The following is a 25,131-nucleotide window of genomic DNA, read 5'->3' on the forward strand; positions in this document are numbered from 1 at the left end:
AAATTGAGAAACTTGGGGTCAATAAGGTATACACATAAAATGATATAAATAGTTTTGCATTGCTTTTTAGTCTATATAGTATTTATTTTTTTATTTTGAATTTTGTAAGAGTTGGTTTTGAATTGTTTGTCTTTGATTTTAGCAAAGATAGTTGGACAATATCATGACATTTATAGTTGCTCTGATCTAGTATATATATCAATGGAATGATGGCCTCTTCTACTAGTGGTATGATACTGTTTTTTTTTTTTTGTTTTTTTTTTTTTTGGGTCGTCTTTATTGTAAATTTAGCAAAATTTAACATGACATAATTCTCTATACACCTAATTATGCACCATAGAGATAATGTTTTGGGCCTTCTGCCGTAGGAAATTCTTGAGCTTCAAAAGCACGAACTATCGTGATGAACACTAATATCCTACAATTGCATACCCTAAGTTTGTAAGCAAGCGTTATATGGATGTTACTTAAAATAATGGAATTATTGATGCTACACTCCCATAGACCATAGTCCTATGTTTTTGAGATATATGAACACTTTTGAGATATGACCCCGTCTTTGAAAGAGAGTATCAGGCCGTGCGATATCTCTCTCTAGCCATGCTCCCATATCTAATGCATGTTCCATACGCAAGTAAGGGAGTCAATAAAAGGGACAATGAACGGAGAGTTAGGGATCCAAAGCATGGGAGGGTTGTTTACTTGTTATATGTGACTGTCTGGGGAAGAGGGATACAAATATACGGTGAAGTGCAGGGGTGGCTAAGTACTTCCCAAAGTGATACATCAGTGGAACTTTAACATTCATCCATCAATAAGCAAGTCAAACTTGTACGTTACCCCTATAAGAAATTTAGGCTAGTTCAACTTATTAATGTTGATATTAGAGTATTTCAGTAATAATCAAATCAAGATTCAAGACATATATTATCGATTTTTTATTTTCTTTTTATTTATTGTTATATACCTTTAATTTCGTATGCACATGTCATATTTGAAAATTACATACGGGTACATATTAATACAAATCTAACGATGTTTCTTTTGACAGCTTTTATGTTATGGATTGATGTACAATGGGTTAAAGTCTGGTCAAATTAAAAAATCAGATCAAACAGATGTTTATAGTTCGGATTAGTGTATGTGCAAATAGGGTCAAATTATATGTTATCTAATACGGAGTATTGAAAGATTTATTTAAGTTATTCGACATATATATCAACTTATGGGTGGATTTACGGTGAAACGGACTCATCCAAATGATCCAATATTTTATGATAGCAAATTATTGCTATTTTATTTTTCATATATATTTTTTATTCCACTATGAAGTATTAGTGTATTCATAATTTGTTCTTATAACTACTCTTTATCTCAGTTTTTTTTAATTTATTTTTATTTATTTATTTACTTCCATGAAAAATACAAATGCAAACTACAATACAGAGTATGAGACAATAGGAGTCCTATGTTTAACTTGTTCATATCATCACCATACTATTAGTAAAATCAATGTATTAGATGATTAGTGAACATCTTCAATAAAATATTACAAGTATAAAAATCATTGGTAGCCAGGTCAGACAGGAATAATCACTCTCCATATTGAAATTTGAAGCCACCTTGTTAATCTAAGAGAATTCACTCCAATTAAGATTCGTAATTAGAATATTCTATCATCCTATCTTACCCTTTCGTCGTATCATACGTGCTCTTTACATAAAGTTTCTTTCATAAAAAGTTTCTTTAAGATAAAAGATATGCTAATCCAAAAAAAAAAAGTAAGCTTATTCTTGTTTCTTACAAGTTACAAGTGATACACTAGACAATAATTCAATAAGTATGAAAAAGACTCATTCTCACGGCATGTTTATTGCATGATGAATATGAGAGTGTGACTCCAGAATAAATAAGCACAACTACTGGCATTACCTACACGGCTACACCATAGTAGAAATCGTAAATATACTTATTAACAAACCTCATGGATTGTTATCGTCAAGGAACATAAACATAAATTAGTCCCTGAATTTAGCATACGGAGTACATTTGACTTTAGAACTAAGGTGGTGTTGATGTAGTAGATCTCATTTAATTTGTAAGCATTTTTGTCACTTGATGTCCAAATATAAAATTTCCTATGAATATAATGCTCTGATGGTCTGATCTTACCAGGACAATAATTAACACAATTCCGATAAATTTCAAATTATGGTCAAATCGACAAATTGTCATCATTGACAACCATATGCAAGATTAGTTTCTTATTTTAAATGGAGTATCAGATTGAAAGTATCCTAAACAAATTTGAAAGAATTCAATTTATGTATAATATCGGGTGAAGAACTTAAGATTCATTGATACTTTGTTATTATCACATCCTTACATAATAATTCATCGTTATAAATGATTTAATGTTTACTCTGTATTTGTGTATAAATTATAGACATTTTTTTATTTTTAGAAAATTATAGACAAGTTCAATTCACAGAATTAAGCTTAAGTTTTCTTTTCTTAGAAAAATCACACAAGAATAGTGTTATTGCTTATTCCAAATTGATTACAACTTTAACCATTTTCTAAGATGTACAGTCAATAAGCTTTATAGTTTGACTATTTCAATAATAGTACTCCCTCTTTTTCTTAATGATGTTCCTATTTATGTAAATTGATATAAGTTTTTATCCGTCCTTAACCGCAAATATCTTTAATCTCACAGTAGAAAAAATTATAAAAGTTAGATATTAATAATCTACTCATCAAGACGAATAAAATTAGATCCCACGTGACTATATTTACTCTTATAGATTGAGAGAAATTTAGAAGATTCTCTATTATTTTTTAAAAGTCAAAGATTTCATACAGGATAATCATTGTGGAACGGGAGTACCAATTTAACGCTTCCCATTTTCACAAACAAAATTAGATTCATTATAATAACAAGTTAACAAACTAACCAAATGCTCGGAAAATCCGTTAAAATAATCAAAAAATACCCCCAATTTCTCTCTAATATCAAATCCCTTCAATGTCAAAAACCAATTAAAAAAACCACAATAATTACCTAGAATCATACCAATAAAATACGATAATAAAACAAAAAAACTAGAAAACACAAAAGCAACTTTCTAGATCCAAAAGCATAATAACAATACATTTAAATCTTTCAAAGGTACCAATAATAATAATACTTCTTTTTATTTATTTTTTTGAATATTCAGTGGAATCAAATCCGCTTTACATGAAATCAAACCAAGTAATCCCACAAAACCTAACAACAAAAAGTAAAGTAAAGCTAACCAGCGTAGATGTGAACACCAATAGCAATAAGGAAGATGGTAATCAGACCAAAGTAAATGATCCCGTGTACGACGATGGCGGCGCCACTGGTTTGCATATTACCAAACTCAATGACACGGCCGCGGCCGGGTATTTGAAAGAGTAAGCCTGGTGTAAGAAGAACGAATAACACCACCGCTATAACCACCGGTCCCCAATCTGCCATCCTTAGTTTGTTTTTGGAGAAACTGTTTTTTTCTTCTTTGTGTTTGTGTTTGTATTTGTATTTGAGAGTATATTTTGAGAAACTTCCGGTTTTGTTTTGATTTGAAGTAAAGTGGGAAGTTAGGGTCTTCACGATGTGTTATTTAAAGAGTGTCCCGTAGGACACATATGATATGTACAAATAAAAATAAAGGAAATAAAAATAAATGGAGAGGAGAGAGTGACAAGGATATGTGAGGAAGGAAAGGGAAGTGTAAGTCATAAGATGAGTCAATCAATGGTATATTTCGGAGCACGTGTAAGGTTAAGATCATCGTTTGTGGGGGTTTGTGGTTTTTCGTTTTGTGTTTTGTGTTTTTTTTTTCCCCAAAAAGGCGTTCTTTATGTAGCCTAATAGGCCACATCGTGTGGCCGGAGTTACTTATTTAAGGATTACTCGATCGGTTAAGAATTATTTATTTAGGGGTTACTCGATCGGTCAGGGCTTACTTGATCAGTCAAGGGTTACTCGGCAATAGGTTACTTGGTAAGAGCTTACTTGGTCAGGGGTTACTCGATCGGTTAGGAGTTACTCGATCAGTTAAGGGTTACTCGATCAATCGGGGGTTACTCGATCGGTCGGGGATTACCCCAAAATAAGTAACCCCAACCACACGGTATGACTAGCCACATATGAAGCTTTTTTTTTTTTTAAGTTTTTTATTTAATCAACAATTGTACTCCCTCCGTTCTAAAAATTTGACCAAACTTTGACTTTGACTTAATTTGTACAACACTGTAGTTCGTAAAATAAAAAATCATCAACTGAGATGTTATTAGATTTGTATTAATATTTCCGTTATCTCTTTTCCCTCTCTTAAACCTAGCCACCATAGTGAAACTTAGGGGCTATCGAATTTTAGTAATGGTAAGCCCCAAATTCTTCTTTAATTTAATGTTTTTCGCCAATAAAGATCACCAACAATATGGTGATTATAGTCAGTCCCTCTATGTAGGTTTTAGTCAATTCCCCAGTGGTGGGATTGTCAGTATTGTTCGTTTGTTTGATTTTCTTGTGTACGGGGATACAAGTTTGGAAAATTCGTCTTGCAAATTTGTGGAATTGCGGGTCTGTTGGTTTAGGGGTGCAGATTTAAAAGATTCGTCTTGCAAATTTGTTGATCTTGATGACCAATCAAGTTTTATCACTTTCGCGACTATACATCAATGGAGCTTCGTCAAGAACGATGCAAAGACATCTAAAATTATTCAGGGGCAGTTCAGAAGCGATGCCATTAGTTTAGATGTGTTAAATACTTGTATTGAGAATTTAGATCTCTTAAGGGATGATTGTAAGTGCCGAATGACTAATATTATTTAATGAAATCACCTCATCCTATTCCATTAAAAAAATAAATAAATAAAAAAATATTTGTATTAATATGTACTTTCTAAATATGAAATTTTTATAATTTTTAATATTAAGAAAATAATGATGTTCAACAATAAATTAACGCAAATAAAAATTAGGATAAGATCTGATATTATGTAATTTGATTAATTTTAAAATAAGTTGAACTGAACATAAAAGAGTATTAAGATATAATAAGTACGATTGTTGATTTCGATATACGAAATTAGTTAATGTGATAGTGTGTGGTTTAATGAAAGGGAAAAGTGACAATAATAGCCTAAAGAGAGAAAATATAAATGTTAGATATTTGTTCAAAAAAAATGTTATATATGACTCGTAATCGAGCAATCACGTGCACATTTAGGTGTCCACAAGGAGACATGCCCACGGCATTGAGAGGCACGTCTATGCACCTCATCAGAAAATTCGCATAATGAAGTTTCTGCCTACTCGTTTTCAAAGAGGTGCGCCTCGTGTCCCAAAGTGACATTGCACGTCCGTGCCATGATGAATGTTGGAGCATCACACCAATGCCAAAAAGTGGCACGCTAGTGCTACATCGAGGTGAAGTCTTTTGTACTGTGAGTCTGCCTCAACCTTTTAAAAGGGGCACACAGGTGCTTAGTCGAGTGAAGGTTGTTTTAATGTGAGTCTGCCTCAACCTTTTAAAAATGTACCTCATATATTTCCAACAACCTATTTTCTTATGATGCATATGGGTTAATAGGTACCAATAAAGTGAACTAGAGATGATAAAAACTGAAGGCATTGACACTCCCTGCTAAAGATGTCGAATTAGGTGTGTAAATTGTGTCTTGTCGGATCAGGTTTAGGCTACGCTATGCTAGTTTTTCAGTGCTGATTAAATTATGATTCAGTTCACTTAACTCACTTTGGGTTGGGTTCTTTAATTTTAGCATGGGTGTTAATCCTCATCTCTTGCCTAATATGTGACTAAAGAGAAATTAGAGCAGTTTCTGCTTCATTTAATTGATATGGCCATACCGGCATTACTTCTGCCTATTATTAGCCTCATTTTTTACTTAGGCATTACAACCACCTCAAGGTTCTGATACACGAGTTTCTTATTCGTTTTATTTGCCTGGGAAATGTGCCTTGCTATAACATCTGTTTTGATGACATCTTGGTAATGCATGAGAATAGCCATCTGATCTTGAAATTTATTTTCTCCCTTTGCATCATCTTGCTCCAGCTTTCATCCCTCTTTGATGTTTACTTAGTTAATTACTCGTTTTCAGGCTGTTCTGACTTCTGGTATGTTTTGACTTTTGGGATTCATTGGTTTGTTCTGACTTCTGGGATTCATTCTCCTTTTTGCTCTCTTGTGAGCAACTGTACATCGACATCTCAAGTTCTGAATTTAATTCATATTATGAGGCAGAAGTTCAGTGACATCTTACATGTGTACATCGGATATTGTAGCTTTGGAAAGTTTTTCTTCATGTCTGATGTAGATGTGAGTTTTTCAGCAATATAACTGTCTTCTTGGTCAGCTTAAACTTTTATGAAAGTTGTATTGGTGATTTTGCTTTTTCAGGAGTAAAGGTCACTGCACTCGACTAATGCTATGATCGCAATGCTTCTAATGCCAGCTTAGTCTGCCTGAGAGCCTTTTGCATGTCCATATTGTTTGTGCTTATGTAACATTGTATGTTATTTATTTTTTAACGAAAATTGTAATATTACAGCCTTTTATAATGAAAATATGTAACTTTATATATATGTTAGTGTTTATATATCAATTTAAGTGAAAAAAAATGCAAAAAAAAAAATTTATTTTTTTATTTTTTTGGGGCACTTTTGGCACCGATTTTGGAACAGAACTGGTGCTAAAAGTTTTTTTCTAAAATTATTTTGGGACTTTTGGCACCGGTTCAAAGCAAGAACCAGTACGAAAAGTGAGGTTTTTCGCATCGGTTCTCACCCAGAATCGGTGCAAAAAGTCTGATTTCGCACCGGTTTTGAACCGGTGCGAAATGTATGGGGTTTTAGCACCCCCCAAATCAAGACCGGTTAAAAACCGGTGCGAAATGGGGGGTTTGAACTGGTGCGGATTACATGATTTCGCCTAGTGGCGTGTAGTACCTCTTGGAATGTTTTCTAAAATCAATTTTCTCAATATGACGATTACTAGAATTATATTGGAAGAGCAATATAAGGTTTATCATGGTTTTCTAATGTTATAAAAGGACCCGTTATGTGATCAATTGGATTACACCTTTAACCCATTAAATAATTATGACTCCTTGTATATTTCTCCTATTTGCTCTATTATACACGAATCTCATCCAATAAAATAGGTCTAATTGACCGAACCACGTAAATGTTTGTGTTCTTTGTTGCAATCTAGTTCTTATTATGGTATTGAAATTTGTTTCACATTAATAAAATTTTACACCACCTATTTCTCAACAATAAATTGTATACACAGTTTTTGTTTATTCAGTCTGTAAAATTATTTTGATACTAATCTTTTTAGTGTTATTAAATACTTCCTCCATTTCGTAATAATCGCAACACTAAGTGTTGCACAAATTTTGGGAAATTTATAGAATAAGATAAAATGGAAAATTTTATAATATAAAATACAGAGCGTGTTTGACAAAAGTAGTTGTGTAGGTAGCTGTTAGCTGTCATAGTAGTTGTTAGTTATACACCTAGTTGTTAGTTGTACACATAGTTGTTAGCTGTGAATGTTTAAATTTTTAGTAGGAGTGTTTCGGTAAATTATTTGTTGAGTTTCTAAAGGTTTTTAATTAAATAATAGAAAATTATAATTTCACTATTAAATAAATTATAATTATATTATTAGTCAAATTTTTACAACAATTTTTTTTATAACATACTACTGATACAAAGATACAATAAATCTCAATTATAATAAAGATAAAATAAAAAATAGAACCATAGAGTAAAAATCAACAAAACAATTCATGTCAATTATTTAAGTGTCCCAAGTTAACTGTCCCACTTGTCAAAGCACAAATTTGACTAATGATATCTTTAATTATCAATAAGTATAAATTATAAAAAGTTGATGTAATCCCCCGTATTTTTAAAATATTTTATAAATGAAATGTTATTTTATTTATAAATTTATTTGTATTTCTCTAGAATTTATTTTTAGAAGTTTCAAACTATTTTTTTGGGTGAAAATTTTTTTTGGTAAAAATAATTTTATGTATCTACATTCTACAATTCATAACCATCAAAATATAAATCCAATCCAATTTTATTAATTAAGAGGCCCATCATTTTTATATTCATGAGGCCCAATCTAACTTTTCCTACCCTACAATTTTCCTCCTATAAATACTCCACTAATTCCCAAATTTTTCCCCACATAAAAGGTTAGTTTTATTTTTCCTTCTCCTTTATTTTTATTTCTTTTCTTATCCTTTATTTTCTTTTTTTTCCTTTTTCTTTTCTTTCTTCCTTTTTTTTTCCTTTCTTACGTGAGAACTACACCCCCTATGCTTGCTACCACCACCTGCCACCTCTGGGTCACCGAGCTCCGGCGACCAACCAGCGGCCCAACCGTGGCCCACTCTTCTTCCTCTTCCTTTGTTTTCTTTTTATTTTGCTTAATACTTAATTAAATTGTTTTGTGTTTCATTTTATTGTTTGAATTATTTAGTATCAAAACTATATTTTGGTGCTTTAAAACTTGTAATTTCATATTATAATGTTAGTTTTAATTTTCACATTTTGCAATTATAAAGCCTAGGGTTTTAATTTATTGAAAGTGGGATTTTAGGGTTCTTGTAAGCAATTAAATTGGGGCTTTTGTTCCTATTAAATTTCTAATCAATAATTAAGCATAAAAACATGTTTTTAAGAAAGTTCTTAGGAGTTTTAAACCAAATTATATTGCTGATAATTAGTTTGGGTATTAGTTTATGATTTTTGGTTGTTTTCTAGGAGGTGATTATTCCATAGGAGTTTTTTTTACACATCAAGTCGAATTATATCTCTCTCTAAAGTTGAATGATCTCTCCTCTCTCTAAATAAAAACCCTTTTCCTTTCCTCCTCTCTGCCGCCAGTGGCCTGAGCATAGCTGCTCATCCTCGGTTATCGGCGAGCATCCTTTTACTTAGTTTTCTTCTTGTTTCTTATCAAGAATCTGTTACTGTTGTTTTAGGGTGGATTAATCAAAGCTTTTTAGTAGAGTTTTGTTTCAAATATAGATTGAAGAAGCTCTTATGATCTTTTAACCAAAGCTAGCTCTCAAGCTACGCACGACCTAGTGGTTTCTAGGGTAAAGTTAGGGTTAGGGTTTCCTGTTTAGGGAGATTGCTTTAGTCTTCTAGTTGTTTATCTCATCTAGATATGAAATTAAGAGGTTTTCGGTGATGGTCATATCAATAGCTAGCCTTATCGCCGCCGTCCAGTGGCCGGTAAAGGTGAAGATAAGGTTAGGGTTTTCGATTTTGATATTAAAGGCTTTAAGTTTAAGTGTGCCTTCACCACCGTCTACGGGTTCGCACCACAGTAAGTGGATTCCACCCCTGTTCCTCTTATCGCTTCTCTGGTTTTGGTTATCCTGTTGGTTGGGATTTTGTTTATGGAGTACTTTAGTTGTCTTTTAATGTTAATTTCTCAAACTTTGTTGTGGGTGGTTTGGGTGTGTTTCTTCCTTATGGTTGGTGGTTTCCCTTTTGAGTTTTGTTGATTGTGAGTTTAGCTTTATGTGGTTTTCCTTTTATGGGATTTCTTTTGGATGTATTGTATGGATATTTCCAATTTGGAGGTTTGAAGAAACTATTTGGGTGGGTGTTAGTGGTCTTGCCTTGTGTTTGAATACTCTTTTTAGGGGGAGTATTATAAGTGTTAGGGTGATGAAAGGAGTTATGCATAGTTGGAAGGTGTGGCTTTCGTGGGTCTTGGTTGTTCGTACCGATTCTGTAAATCGGTGGTATTCGAGATTGACTTATGTTATTTCTCAATTTATGCTAGCATTGAGACCTATCTTCTTTGCTTTCAAAAAATCAAATCTGAGCTCTGTTCCCCAAATGAAAATTCTAGGGGTTAATAGCATGCTAACCAAGTCATAGTGACTTCTGTTGCTTGTGAGCAATCTGATTTGCCCAGAAGTTCTTTCGAGCCAGACCGTGAGATTACCACTCTTCTGCTTTCGTCTTCCTCGTTAAAGTTTCACATGGTTTCAAGGGATACCCTTTGTATTTTTGGCCCCAACTTCAAGTCCATATGCAATTCGAAAATCACTGCCAAAAGTGGTGGCACGCTATCTCTACATTGTATTCAAGGTTACTTCAACAATCGAGGGCCAACTGGAAAAGAATCTACTACCTTCATAGTTATTTTTATTTCGTTTTTAAGATGATTTGTAACTTATTAAGGGCTCTAATTAGCCTTAATAGTTTAGGTTGCCTTATGTTGTATTTGCTTACCTGTTTTTAATTAAATGCATTCTGCAGTTTAAAAAAAAAAAAAAAAAAAAAAAAAAACCAGAGATTATTCCCTAGGAGACTTGTGATTAAAAGTGGCACAAAGGATTGTTTACACGAGGTACATACGTACATGTCTACTTCATTGTAAGTAGTATCATGCTTAGGTACCAAAATGAAAGAACTTAGTTTCATGTTTAGAGAACTCTTGGATAGAAATTGTTTGGTTAAACATTGAATTAACTCATGTGCTTATATTTATGAAACATTTTTTAGTTGAAGCCTTCACAAGCTAATCTCATACGGCATAAAAAAGAAGATTGAAAGGTCTGGCGGTCTATGGGCAGAAGAGTTAACTCATCTCCTATGGGCCATCAGAACAACAGCAAAAGGGGCAACCGCGAAATCCCATTTCTCATGGTGAAGTCGTCTTGCCCATTGAACAATATGAGCTGACTCTTCGAGTCATGCTATATGATGAAGATGCAAATTGGGAGGCCATGCGGCTAGCATTGGACTCACTTCCAGAGCGTAGGGGCAATGCCACCTTACGTCGTGAGATATACCGTCTGAGAATGACAAGAGCCTACAACAAAAGAGTGCACAAATGGCCCCTGAAAGTGGGGGACTTTGTGTTATGAAAAATGGAGGCAATCGGTAGGGCCAATGAGCAAGGCAAGCTGACACCCAATTGGGAAGGCCCCTACCGGATCTATGAAGAAGTAAGAGGCAGCACCTACTGCCTAGAAACTCCAGACGGCAGGAAGCTAGCCAGAACTTGGAATGTAGACAACCTCAAAAAGTACTACTTCTGAGACTTGTAAACTTTTGTAAATGAAAAGCCTATCAATGAAAAATTGCCTTTTGTTTTCAATCTTAACTATTTATGCTTTGTTAGATTTTTCTCCCAATGGGAACACCGCCTGTACAATGTGCAGACGACCAAATCTAAACCAACCGTCTGCTCCAACATGAGTACGACATCCGGCGACGCCCATTCGAGTGATTTTGTCGCAGAGTGCATCTCCCATTTGGTTGGCACATTGCTCTATAAACTCAAAAAATGAATGGCCCAACCAATTGTCTAGATAAAGACAAGCTCGTAGTTGTTTGACTTGAATAATCTAATATGAGACCTAGGTACCTAAAGTTTACTGCCTGTTCAAAAACAACCGGTAGCCGGCTATTATTTCATTTAGATAAAAGAACTCATTTTGGGTGCTTACACCATTAAGACTCCTGTTATTGCTCAGGGGCAATATAGACGGCCAAATTTAAAGATATAAGCTAAGTCCAAAACTTAGCAGCTAAACATTGCTCGTTCGGAACGATTTAATACGGCCAATGGCCGTCTGCTACTAAACATTTACCCATCTGCTCTAACAAGAGAAAGACATCCGGCAACGCCCATCCGGGTGATTTCGTCACAGAGAGCGTCTCCCATTGGGGTGGCACATTGCTCTATAAACTCAAACACAAGCGGAAAAGACTGATTGACCCAATAAGGGCTAATTCACAGTCGTTTTACCTGAATAATCTAAAATGGAACCTAAATGGCGTAATAAAACCGCATGTCTCGTTGACTCCAACTAGTAACCGTCCGTCATTCCAACTTAGATTAAAATCCCATAATAATTGCGTAACTCAAAAAGTCCTCCCAATGGGGCAAAAGGACACTTGAGTATATCTATGGAAAATAGTCCAAACTCGAAAGATGACCCAAACGGCAAAAGAGTGTTGACCCTAGCAACTTCGAGAACCGTTTGGGTGTTCAATTTTAATCCGCCTGTATGATGAACGGTTTTGTACTTGGTTTAGGGCAATCACGGTAGTAATTGATTGACCAAGGAACCCCTCATACTCTCTAAAGTATCAAAGTCCCCCGGTCAATCAATCTACTTTGAAACCAACCACGCGACCGTCTAGGGGCAAGAAACAGCCGGTTCATTAAGTGTCGTATGCAATTAATAAGTTGGCTAAAGTTGCAAGCATATATATATATATAGCAAAAAAATATAGCATAAAAATTTTTTGCAAAGAATTTGTCAAAACCGACTCAGCCGGCTATTTCATTAAAAGCTCCCGACATAAAAAGGCTAGGAGGGAAAGACTGTCATACCGGATCCACATCCTGGAAAAATAAAAATTGTTGGAAATACATTCAAATACTCAGCTCGCAGGCCAGAAATACAGACGGCTCAAGACCGAAAGAGAAATTCTTAGCTCTGCTGATTCTATTGAGGTGGGGGCACCGATTGGTCTTGGCCGGGGAGAAGCTCATCTTCAGTTTGTCCTGGATGACCTTTGTTAGGGCCAGCCGGCATCTGGTCTTCCTGATTCTCAATGAGCTCATCCTCCTCCTGCTCCTCATCAGACGGCACAATGCCAGCCCATTCATTAAGCGGAGCCGACTCTAGCAGACCTAGGCTCTGGGAATCGTACACCTGAGTGGCATACTTGAACCTCATACCGAAGTAGTCCTAGTCAAAGTCCGGATGGATGAGGTTCCACGCTATCCTCATGCGTTCCTTGCAATCTTTTTCATTCTTCTCCACCAGCCGCTCTTGCTCCGCCTCAAGCTCAGCCTTGTACTCGCTTCGCATTCCGGCTAACTTATCCTTGAGCTGGCCAACATCTGCTCGGAGCCCGATATTTTTCTTTGTCGGCTGCCTCCAAAGCTTTGAGGTCCGACTAAGCATTCTTAAGCTCGAGCTCGAGGTCAGACATCTTCTTGTTGGCCGTCTCAAGGGTAACCGTCAGCTCCTTGATGATCTCCTCCTATTTCATCTCCTTGGCTTTAGTCTTAATATCATTCAATGTAGTTTGATATTGAGCAGAGTAAAGGGCCTCAGTCGCCCGTTTATTGGTGGCTCTTACCTCCTCTTGCTTTTTATTAAACGGAGTCTTGAGCCCGTCTACTCTAAGCATTTCCTGTAAAGGTATAGGCGACAAAGAAATAAATTAGCCGGCATCCAAGAAAAAAAAAATTACCTCAGCCAATAAGGCGTTGATGCGTTCCAGGTTAACCTGATGCAGCCCAGGAATTAACTCCTTTTCAGAGCAGGTGATAGTTCTCAACATCGTTTGGAATACTGCTTGAAATTCGGTCTCCTAGGGGAGGCATCTGCACCATAAGAAGGGGGTTGTAAGATAGCAGCATAATCGGCACCTTTAGTGTACCAGTTGCAGGGCGAAACTTCTGACTGAGAAGAATGAGTTTTGACTCGTGTAGACCCAAACGGCCATGGGGGTTCAAAGGCAATCATACCTTGAGGTTCGTGCTAAAGGGTCTGCTCACCCCCAGCCACTGTAGAACTAGTTGCAGCATCGAGTGGCATGCCACTCTTCGGCGCCATAGGGACGTCCGGTTCTTTGCCGACCACATCTAGGCTCAGGCCAAGATCCTTAAGGCTCTTGCCTGCGGAAGTGGGTCGGTCATCCCGAGACGGCGAGGAAGATGCTATCTGGGTTTGATGTGCTTTCCTTGCTTTTGGGAAGCCTTCAGTAGACTCCTTAGGCTTCCGTTTGAGCATTTTGGTGATGGATTTTGGGATGTTCTTGCTCCCACCTTGAAAGCAAAACACATGGATTACAGCCGGTGATATGCCGTCCTAGAATCATAAAAATATATATGCAAGAGAAAAGGGGCAGGCGGAGCTTACCCCATCATTTTTTGGCCGCCAGCTGGGCCTTTTCTTTTCAAGCCGAGCCTTCCTAACCTAGGCTGCAGACCTGGCGGGCATCTTTTCAGCATCAACCATTGTAAGAGCTTTTTCTGCAAAAACACTGGCTAGTTAGACAACTTGCAAATAATTTACACAAAACAATAGAAGCGACATTAAGGTGCCAGTTAGGTGGCCAATGTACGTTTCTCAAACATGGTACTTAGGCCACAGGGAGAAAACGCTGCATCCTTAAGCAAGTCCAGATGGGGTACCCAATTTCTAGGTACGATTATTTCCGTGCCATCATCCAAGGGCATGGTGGCTGTCTTAAAAAAATCCTACTCTATTATCTGACACCAACCCTTGTCAAGGACAAGCGGCAAGGTGCACTTCTTCCCCAATAGATCCGGTTTTTTGTTATACCGGCGGAGTAAATGATTTTGACGTCTGTTGGGAAAGGAGACCATATAGAACTTGCTCTTCTAGTTGCTCCATTTAGATGGCTTGTCAAGCGTCACCAAATACTCCGGATGTGTGGTTAACGTATACCACGCTCTAAAGCCGCCTGGGGCACGGCTTAGATAATGCATGTGAGCAAATGCCTCCCAACCGGGCTCTATGTTTTGCAGCTCACAGGCGGCAATATAACTAAGGATGTTCACCCACGAATTAGGGGTGAACTGCCATATGCCTAAGTCATAGCCCCTTAATATGGCTTTTATTCCTTTAGGGAGGGGGAACCGGAGGCCGGCATTGAATGCCGCCTCTTAGCAGCCGAAATAGTTATCGGCATGGTCAATGTCATCCTCCCAAGAGACTGTGGCCTCTGCAGGCAGCACAATTATCTCCCAGTCGTCCCCTACGGGACGTCTATCTACAAAGGCTTGAAAGCCCGTCTCTAGGGCAGCCCTATCCCTAGTAAACATATGGATCTCAAGAGGGTTGCCCCTATCCGACCACGAGGCCGACTCGTCTTTCTCATTGTCGGCATCCGCCTGCAGTGAGCTCGACTCAGAGCTAGATTGAACGGCCTCTTCGCCGTCTATCTAGTCAGATTCCTCCAAGATGTTGTCACTCGGAGTGCTGAGTGCACCCGGAGGATGGTCTTGTCCCTCCTCAGCCGGCGCGTCAGATGCGCCGTCTGACTTATAATCTAGGGTCTGGTGTTGTCCGCATCATCCAAGCCATATTGTCCTGCACAGACACAGAGACGGTCAGATTCGGGGAAGAGTAGGGGTGGACCAAACACCCAGAGACGGCACCCCCAGTCCTAGACTCAGCCAAACCTGGAGACCGGCTGACAACTGTCCTAGGCTGTGCCGTGTGTGTAGTTGGTGAATCCATTTATTCAATACAATATACACAAACGGTAAAAAGCTTGAAAGAGCTGAGAGGGGGAGAGACGGTTACCTTGATGAATATTGCTGGAACAAAGAGGTCTCTAATGGTAACCGGCTGTGTCAAATGGATATAGCAGACGAAAATTTTGTGAAAGAAAATATAGAAGGTTATCAGAGTCTCTCTCTAAAAACTTCTCTTTCTCTCTCTAGACTTTACAGAAGGGTCAAAGATGAGGGGGAAGGGGGGTAAAACCCTATTATAGAAGGGTAAAAATCAGGGGCATCCCTGTAATTTCCCCAGAAGGTGAACGGTTAAAATCATTCACTAATGCCTGTGTGGCAAGTGTCACAGGCGCCACATGGCACGCCGCATCACCCCTATGAGAGGCAAATGTTTAGGGTAAAAATACCCAAGTCACGTGGCCCATTCAGAAGGTGACACGTGTCACCCTAGGAGAGGTTCTAAATGAACCAATCCCCAACTGACACGTGGCACCTCCAATCAACAGGGAAAAAGACGGCCTTCAGGGCCCAATTTTTCGAGGAAAAGCCGCAAAATGGCCCAGCCCTCCAAATCTAGGTCAGAATGACCTAGGTAGGGGCACATTTACTAACGACCCTATATATAGGGAGATTTCCCCCATTTTGGGACATGTTCAATGATTACAATACAATCAATTCTCTCACATTAGAGAAAACACCTGATCTCGGAATCCGAGAAGATCTAGATTTACCTTTTTCGCACCTTTTTACTTTGTCCATACACTTTCTAACTTGATCGTCGGAGGCGCAACTCCACCCAACCGGAGTCTCCGTTGTTTTGCAGGTACAGGCGCTCAAAATCCAATCTTGATGACGTAACTCTCCCGAGGGACAAAAACCCCAGAACAACAACAACAACAACAATAATAATAAAATAATAATAATAATAATAATAATAATAATAATAATAATAATAATAATATAATAATAATAATAATAATAATAATAATAATAATAATAATAATAATAATCAATATGGCAAATATTTAATAAAAGTTTTGCCATAATTTCGTTTGTAATTATAGCAAACCGCCATAAATAATCATAAACTTGTAAATTGGTGAAAATAAATAATCCAAAACTTCACCATTATATACAACCAACCCAATCAACATCTTCAAAATAATTAAGTAATCCAAATAATGCACCAATTAAGAGGACATTAACTAGTTTTCTAATTTCAAAATCCCAATTTAACCACAACATACAAATATATGTGTGTGTATCAACCAAAATAATCACATTCGATATTTAAAAGAAGGCATAAGTAATGTTTCAAAAAAAAAAAAGGCATAAGTAAATAAGTACGTAGTTGATTACACACAAAATCATTCGGCGACATCATCCAAAAAATACTTATCCCTAAAATACTTTGCCCATTGTTCTCGAACTTGGTCCAATTCCTCGTTAGATTATGGCTCTTCTCTTTGAATGTGATCCTTCAAAATTCAAAGAGAGCAAACAACAAATTTAGTTAGTAAAATAAAAACTTAAAAGCTTATAGTATTAAATATATATATGTATGCCTAGACAATATTTTTTACCTCTAACAAATCTTTGTCACCGCTATATAATGTCACGATCTCATGCATGTACTTCATCACATAATACCCACACTCGGAAGTTCCAACTTGTTGAGCATACTACAATGACAAGTAACCATAGTTACCACATAGGACAAGGTAGATTCAATCATTTATACAAAATATTGAAGTTACAAAAGAATGATGCTATAGATTTCATTACCTTAATCCGGGTAAGTCTCATCTTTTGAGACTTCATCTTTCTCTTCGTGTGGTGGTTATTCCAATAAACCCTATAAACCCTTCATAAGGATACATCCACCGCATCCACACAGGACCACATAGCTTTATTTCTAGAACCAAATGCACCATTATATCAAAAAAGGATGGTGGAAAATACATCTCGAACTTGCATAGAGTTTCAACAATTTTATTTTTTTTGCAAAGAATCTAGTTTTTTCCGGGTCAATCACTTCGCTACAAATTGTATTAAAAAAATAACACAACTCAACAATGACATGTCTCACATGCTTAGGTAAAATCCCACGAATAGCAATCGGCAAAAAGACTTGCATCATCACATGACAATCATGAGATCTCATACCAATTAATTTCAAGTCTTTCAACGAAACAAGTCTCTTAACATTAGCAAAGTACCCTGTAGGCACCTTAATGTTATAGAGACATTCGCAAAAAATTATTTTTTCTTTCCTTGACAATGTATAGCAAGCTGGAGGCAAATATGTTTTTTTCTTTCCTTCCTTATTCACGAGCCACAATTCAGGACGGACATTTTTTTCCTTCATATCTTTTCTTGCTTGTTTAGAGTCCTTTGTCTTTCCAAGATGTTCAACAATGTCCCAATAATAGCATCACAAACATTTTTTTTCAATGTGCATCTCATCAAGACAATGTCGAACGGACAACTCTTCCAGTGCGGAAGCTCCCAGAACTTTGAAAAATTCTTCCAAAAAACACCCTTCTTCGTTTGTTGTGCATTATCTTCTCTTCCATATATGGTTTCAATGTTTTTTATCTTCTCATAAATCTGATGACCAGTCAATAGCATGGGGACTTGTATTTCCTCGGTACACCCATTGAATTGCTTTTTCATCCTATGAGAAGGATGAAATCGTGGGAGATGTTTTCTAAAATGTCTAAACACATTTTTTTTAGTAATCTAGCCATTCAGGTTCCATCTCATCTATAGAAATTGGGCAGGCTTTCTCTCCTTTCGTCTTGTAACCCGACAAGTTGCCATATGCTGGAAAATCATTTATGGTACAGAAAATCATGGCACATAAAGTGAAGGTTGTCTTTGTATGTACATCATACATTTGAACACCCTCATTCCATAACAACTTCAAATCATCTAAAAGAGGATCCCAGTAGACATCTATGTCATTTCCAAGTTTCTTAAGCCCTGGAATTAGAAGCGACAACATCATGTAATTGCATTTCATGCACAACCAAGGAGGGAGATTGTAAATAGACAATAGAACAAGCCATGTGCTCCATTGACTACTAAGTGTACCATATGGGTTTATTCCATTTGTACATAACGAAAGTCTCAGATTTCTAATATCCCTGGAAAATTGTGGATAAGTCTTGTCAATGGTTCTCCATTGCGGAGAATCCGCTGGATGTCTGAGTTTTCCATCCTTCTTCCTTCCGTCATCATGCCACCTTAAATTTTTGGCATCTTTCTTTGTTGCAAACAAACGCCTAAACCTTGGTATTATAGGTAAATTCCGTAAAACCTTTGCAGATGGGCCTTTCATTTTCGAACATGACTCCTTTCTCTTGAAGCGAGATGTTTTACACTTTGGACACTCGTCCAAATTCTCATACTCCTTTCGATAGAGTATACTATTATTTGCGCATGCATCTATCTTAATGTAATCTAACCCGAAGGGACACATAAACTTCTGTGCATAATAAGTAGATGTAGAGATATCATTCCCTTCTGGGAGGATGTCACCTAACATTTCCAACAAGTAAAGCTCGTATCACTCCAAGCATATCTCACCTTGAGGTTATAAAGTGTTAGCACACCAGACAACTTTGAGTGCTTTGTATACCCTGGATACAAAGGCGTCTTAATCGCCTTATTCAAGTTGTCTAGTACTTCTGGTCGTCCTTTGATATGATCTCCCATACCATCTATCATCTCGTCCATTTGAATTTCTTCTTCATCATCGTCATCATCTAATTCCTTTCCATCGTTGCCAAAACTATCAAGGTCACTACTCTCTGCATAATCATCATCATTCTCAGCCATAAATTTCTCACCATGCCAATACCACACATGGTAGTCATCCTTGAAACCCCGACATTGAGTGTCGCTCGACGTCATCAACATCAAACCACCTTTTCATATTTTTGCAATCAATACAAGGGCAAAATATTGTGTCTGCCCCGGTCTCATTTGGTGTTCAACAGCATGTCTACAAAATTCCTCAACCCCAGCCACATATTCAGGAGTGGTGCGATTTCCAAACATCCATCGATGACTCATTTCTAATAAAATACACATTTCAACCAAAAATAAAAATCTATTCATAAGTATATGATATTTGAATTTATCAACCATTATAGTTTAAATTGAAAAATGTCAAGCCACAACAACTAAACCATCACTCAAAATACCAACATATCAAAAAACTGCAAACCATGTTATAATCTCCTAAAACTCAACTCATACTATATGAATACCTAAATTAAGATCCTGAGCCATTTTCATGAAATTCAAAAGATAATAAAATTTACATAATTTGATGCACAATAAAATGCATAACCAATAGCTCATAATCGTTTGTTATTATCTTACATAACTTATGTAAACTTGGATTGTGACCAAATAACCAATTGTTCAATAATTGACATTAGAAGAATCATAGATAAAAGCTATATATATTGACAAGTGATTTAACAATAAAACCTCAATATTTTATTTTAAAAAGAATTGTTACCTCAAGAGCAATTAGAAGTCGCTTTAGTGGAGAAATCAAAAGGCTTAGAAGGAGCAAGTTAAACTACTATAACCTGCAATTACATCCATAATTATCTATTATTCTCAAAACAATAAAGATTCCATCAATAGCACATACAATAAATTAAAGAGTATAACTACACTATTTATACAACAAAGAAGCAAAATGTCCAAATGTTCCAAACAAAGATACAATAATCTCCAACATAGGTTACTTAGAAAAGAAAAAGGTTTGTCCATATTAATGCAAAAATCAAGTCTGAAATCATCATAATGCCACAACCGATTAAAACCACAACAAGCCAATTAATGAGTATCCTAGTACATCCACAACTAGCTAAGATAAACAAAATTAAAATCTAACAATCAGAAACTTAGTAAACTAATTTATTTATAACCAGGCAACTAGTTTCAAAATCCCAAGCAAAAATACTTCAATAAAAAAAAAATCAACTGATTGATGTATAACAACAATAAAAACATTAAAATCACTATAAAAATCAACTACAAACCTAGAAAATAGGTAGAAAGATAATAATAAGAACAAAACCCTAAACTCCGAATCAAATCCCGCCTAGTTGAAAGGGAAAAACTAGACCGAATTTCATCATCAAGTAAACTATTACTACCACAATCATCAATTCTGCAAGAAAATAAACCAAAATCAAAACAAATTCAAACCCACTAAAATTGTCGAAATTGGAAGAGAGAGAAAATAAAAATCCTTTGAGAAGAAGAAGAAGAGTGGGAATAAGCATCTCTGCGACTTAAGCATTTGGAGACATTGGTTGTTGGTGAAAGGAATGGTGTCCTTCCAACAAGTGTATTATTCCGATAGAGGGTTCAGAATTATTAGAAAGCTAATTCTTCAGTGAGGTCAAGTGATCGGAAGCCTAGGTGAAGGCCGCTTCTGATCAGTAATATTAATGTGTAATTAATATTACAGCTTAATCTTGACTGAACCCTTCGGGTCACACCCAATCGAGTAACCGATCCGAGGTGACAAATCAATCCGAAGGATTAGATGAGTCGTTAGAGTATTACGAACAAAGACGTCGGGTGTCGAGCTTAGAGTGTCGAAACCGAGTGTCGCAAGTCGAGTCGAGTTTAGAATTCGACGAGACGAGAAATCAGCAAATGGCAAGTTTAAGCTAAGTCGTAGCTTCGCATTGGCCCAGCCATGCGAAGGCTAGGCTAGCATACGACACCAACCGCATACATGGCTATGCCGCAAGCCAAGCATGCATGTGCGTGCTAGACTTGCTGGCCGAGCATGCTTGCGGGGCTACTACGCCTAATCGCATGCTAGCTAGCACCAGCACGCATGGCTGGGCTAGCAGGGGCGTGGCAGCAGATGCCTTATGGGCAGCGAAGACCTAGCAAGCATGCTAGGCCATGCAAGCAGCAATGCCGCACAGCACAAGGCCCAGCACGCAAGCTGGCCTGTGCGTGTGCTGGTTGTGCCACACAGCACGGCTAGCAGCTAGCCAAGCCTTGCGTCAATGCCCATCATGCGCGTATGTTGTGGACTATGCGAGCTGTGCAACACATAGCGCAAGCAGCACTAGCTAGCGAAAGCTAGCAATGCCAGCACAGCGTGTGCGTGTACCGCACAGCGAGGCTGGCAGCCAGCAATGCAATGCGCCTATGCCCAGCCACACCATGTGCATGAGCCAGCGTATGCGTGTAGCACATGTGTGTGTGGTTGATCTTGCATGTGGTTGGATATGCATGTGAGAGGCATGTGAGTGTAGGTTTGCTTGGGGAGCAAGGGGAAAATGGTCCCCCCTTGTCGTCCTCATCTAACCCCTTGCTCACCTCTTGACACTTGGCATTTGTTGATGCACTTGCATTTCAATTTGATTTTTGAATTAAAAATAAATTAGATAAAATTCATTTTACCAACTCTCCCACATGGATGGGAGATTGAAGTTCAAGAGCTCCCTTCCCTATAAATACCCATCATTTGGGATTGGGAAGGGACACTTGAGTTGAACTCAATGAGGCATCTTCCTTTAGGTGAGAAAACCTATAAGTTTGTAACACTCTAGTCTTATCTTGGTCTAGCCCCTCCGGGGTAGAGACCGTTCGGGTCGAGTCTCGAGGGTGGACTCCGTCAAAGACTCTCGCGCTTGCGGAGCTAAGGCTTTGAAGTCCGAGCTCTATATGAGCGAAGCACGCGTCGAGGGTAAGAATGTCATTTTTCTTTTAAGTTGTTAATTATGTGATTAAATATTTAGTTGCTTTAATTAGTGAGCGGGTCTTGGGTGGGTTTCTCTTCCGCGTAGCGTTTGACGCTACGAAACCCAACAGTTGGGGAAGAAGGAATGGTGCAACAAGCTGAAATTGAGAGCACATTCCCGCAGCTTCTGAAGAACAATTAGGGTGATGGAAAAAAACGCAGAAGAAAAAATCTGAAGAAGAACAATTAGGGTGACCAAATTTCTCATTTTGAAGAACTAGATCTGAACGGCTGAATGGCGACGAAGGGCTAAACGGCAACGAATGGGTTGAACGGCGGCGGCGGATTAGGCGAGGAAGAAGAAGGGCTAAACTTGCCTTTTTCTTGTTATTAATGTTCTGATGAAATAAAATGGGGAATAAAAGATGGGAAAAGATGTTGTGTCAAATTATTTACCTTTTTAACATATTTGTAGCGCCCCATAATATAAACGTTGCAATTACTACATTTTGCAGCGTTCTAAACTATATAACGTTGCAATAAATCATGTTAGGTGCAACGCAGATAACTTACGAACGCTACAAATAATTTTCTACAAAATTTAATAGCTTTTTTGCAGCGATTTTTAGCAAAGAACGCTGTAATTAATTCTTAAAATGGTTTACCTGCGTTGACTAACCATTATTTGCAGCGTACAATATATGGATTTACTGCAAATAGTGCACCGCAAATGACGTTTTTTCCACTAGTGCTTGTATTAATGAGGAGCAGTATTGCACAAGTTACCTTGATGATGTGAAGTTCGGGGATTGACAAACGCATTGTCAAGGGCTTTGTGTGATTGAGAGTATTCGTTCTTGGTGTTTAACTTCTTTATGTTTTGTTGTTTCGTTTATGCTTCGGAATTTTAATATTAGTTTGGTTTTAAATAAGGGCCTTATATCGTTCCAGTTTGTAAGCTTTGACTTATGGGTTTTCTAAACTATATTATTTTAAAGACTTAAGTTTGGATTTTCCGCTGCGATATTCTGATAAAGCCTTAATGTTTTAACATGTGGTGGTAACATGTCAATAGTTCTCCTCTATTTTATTTAAGGTAAGTGGTTTGGAAAAGGGAGAACTATTGGGGCGTTACGATTGATACTTGAAAGTATACTTTGAAACGATTCTAACAAATATTTATTGATTACATTTTGTCTCACGTATAAAGCACAAACAATGAATAAAGTAGTGCATTTGTATAGTGCCAAAATTCAAAGTAGGACACTTAATAAAAACAAAGGGAATATAAGATTATTCCCTTTGAAACACATATGCAGAGCTAGACTTGGCAATCCTGACCCGACCTGTGACCCGAAATTGACCCAAAAACGTCAACCCGAAATTGACCCGAATACGAAACTGACCCGACCCAGAGTGGAGTTAACCCAAACTTGACTCGATACCCAAATTGACTTGACCTGAATTGACCCGACCCGAAACCCGAATTGACCCGACCCGAAGTTGACCCAACCCGATCTTAATTCGAATCGATTGACCTGAATAGAACCGAAACCCGAAGTGACCCGAACTATACCCGAAATGACCCTAATAAAAAATAATTGATACTCAAAATGACCTAATTGATTTATGGCTTAATTACTTTTACCCAAATAAACACTTATCGAAAATAACCTTAACCAAATCGACTTGTGCCTTTTAGTTGATAACTTGATTTATTATATAATTTGCATGTTTAGAGTATTGTTTTATTTTTTATTTTTCTTTTGTTTTATCTTATTTTATTATATTTATTTATTTTATTTATTTAAATTATTATTTTTTTGAAGAAAGTCCCAAGAAGACTAAGAAATGAAATTATCAAGCCACACCTTCCTACCCATGACCCAAAGAGACTCATGATAACCATGTTTCTACCTCTACAAAAATATAATCTAACAGCAAGTGGAAAGAGCTAGCAGCTCCCCACTTCTGCTTTATTTATGGCATTAATAACACTGTCACGGTATTAGGGATTCAGGGTAACCAACTCTATTACAAGCTACATTCCCTACAAAATAGCCTTAGCTTCATTCCCTGTTCCTTTTAATTTCTCTTCTTTTTAAATCATACAACTAAATAGTCCTGAAAAGAAAAACGTTATTACAAATAACAAAATATTCAATACCAAAAGTGATACAAGTTTTAAAAGGCAAAAGATAACAAACTAAAGTCTTAAAAATCAGTGTCTAATATTCCATCATCTAAATTCAACCCGACCCAAACATGACCCGACCATAACTTGACTCGATAATAATAACAATAATAAATTTAACTGTTTGAGCTTGATGCCTTGACCCAAAGTTTCGACCCAAAACATGACCCAACCATAACTTGACTAGACAATTGTACTCGAAGATTGACCTGACCCAAATTGACCCGACCCAAACTCAACCCAACCCGAATTTGACCCGACCCGAACTGGACCCGACATTTGGACCCGAAGGCTGACCCAACACGAATTGACCCGACTCGAAATGATCCGACCCAAACTCGACCCGAAGTGTTGACCCGATACCCGACCCGACCTGACTTGAATAATCATTGACCCGAAACTAACCCAAAATCCGAATTGACCCGACTCGAATATTGATTGACCCGACTTGTACCTGACCCGAACGACCGTTTACCAGGTCTATGCAGAGCTACGTCTTTTGTAAACGAATTCAATTTTTTTAAAATTTAAGATGAAATCAAGAATGCCAAAAAAAGAAAAATCAATAATGTAAGTTATTTTTTAATTTATGCATGAGATAAGTAAAATAGTTTTATTTTAAAAAAAATATAATAATAAATTTAAACGTTATGCTTAGATAAGTATTAAAACCATAATTTTCAATTTAGATAGATAAAAAAATAAAACAACAGAAATTAGATTTTTATTCCCTACATAAAATTTTGGATAAAATTTCTAGCGCTATTCAAACATTTTTAGTTGTAACTTTTGGCAAAAGCTACCTTGAACACTAAAAGCTACTTTCAGTCTTTCACCATTATCTTGCCGAACATGCATATTTTTAT

General features: G+C 37.0%; 1 protein-coding gene across 1 annotated transcript; it reads right to left on the minus strand.

Moving 5' to 3' along the window:
- Window positions 1–3,171: 3,171 nt before the first annotated feature.
- LOC110739697 lies at window positions 3,172–3,993 on the minus strand. The gene has a single exon (XM_021920155.1). It carries the CDS (start codon window positions 3,503–3,505, stop codon window positions 3,296–3,298), a length of 210 nt encoding a protein of 69 aa, XP_021775847.1. The 5' UTR covers window positions 3,506–3,993; the 3' UTR covers window positions 3,172–3,295.
- Window positions 3,994–25,131: the final 21,138 nt, after the last annotated feature.

The sequence above is a fragment of the Chenopodium quinoa genome, unplaced genomic scaffold (genome assembly GCF_001683475.1).
Source record: "Chenopodium quinoa cultivar QQ74 unplaced genomic scaffold, ASM168347v1, whole genome shotgun sequence".
Lineage (NCBI taxonomy): Eukaryota > Viridiplantae > Streptophyta > Magnoliopsida > Caryophyllales > Amaranthaceae > Chenopodium > Chenopodium quinoa.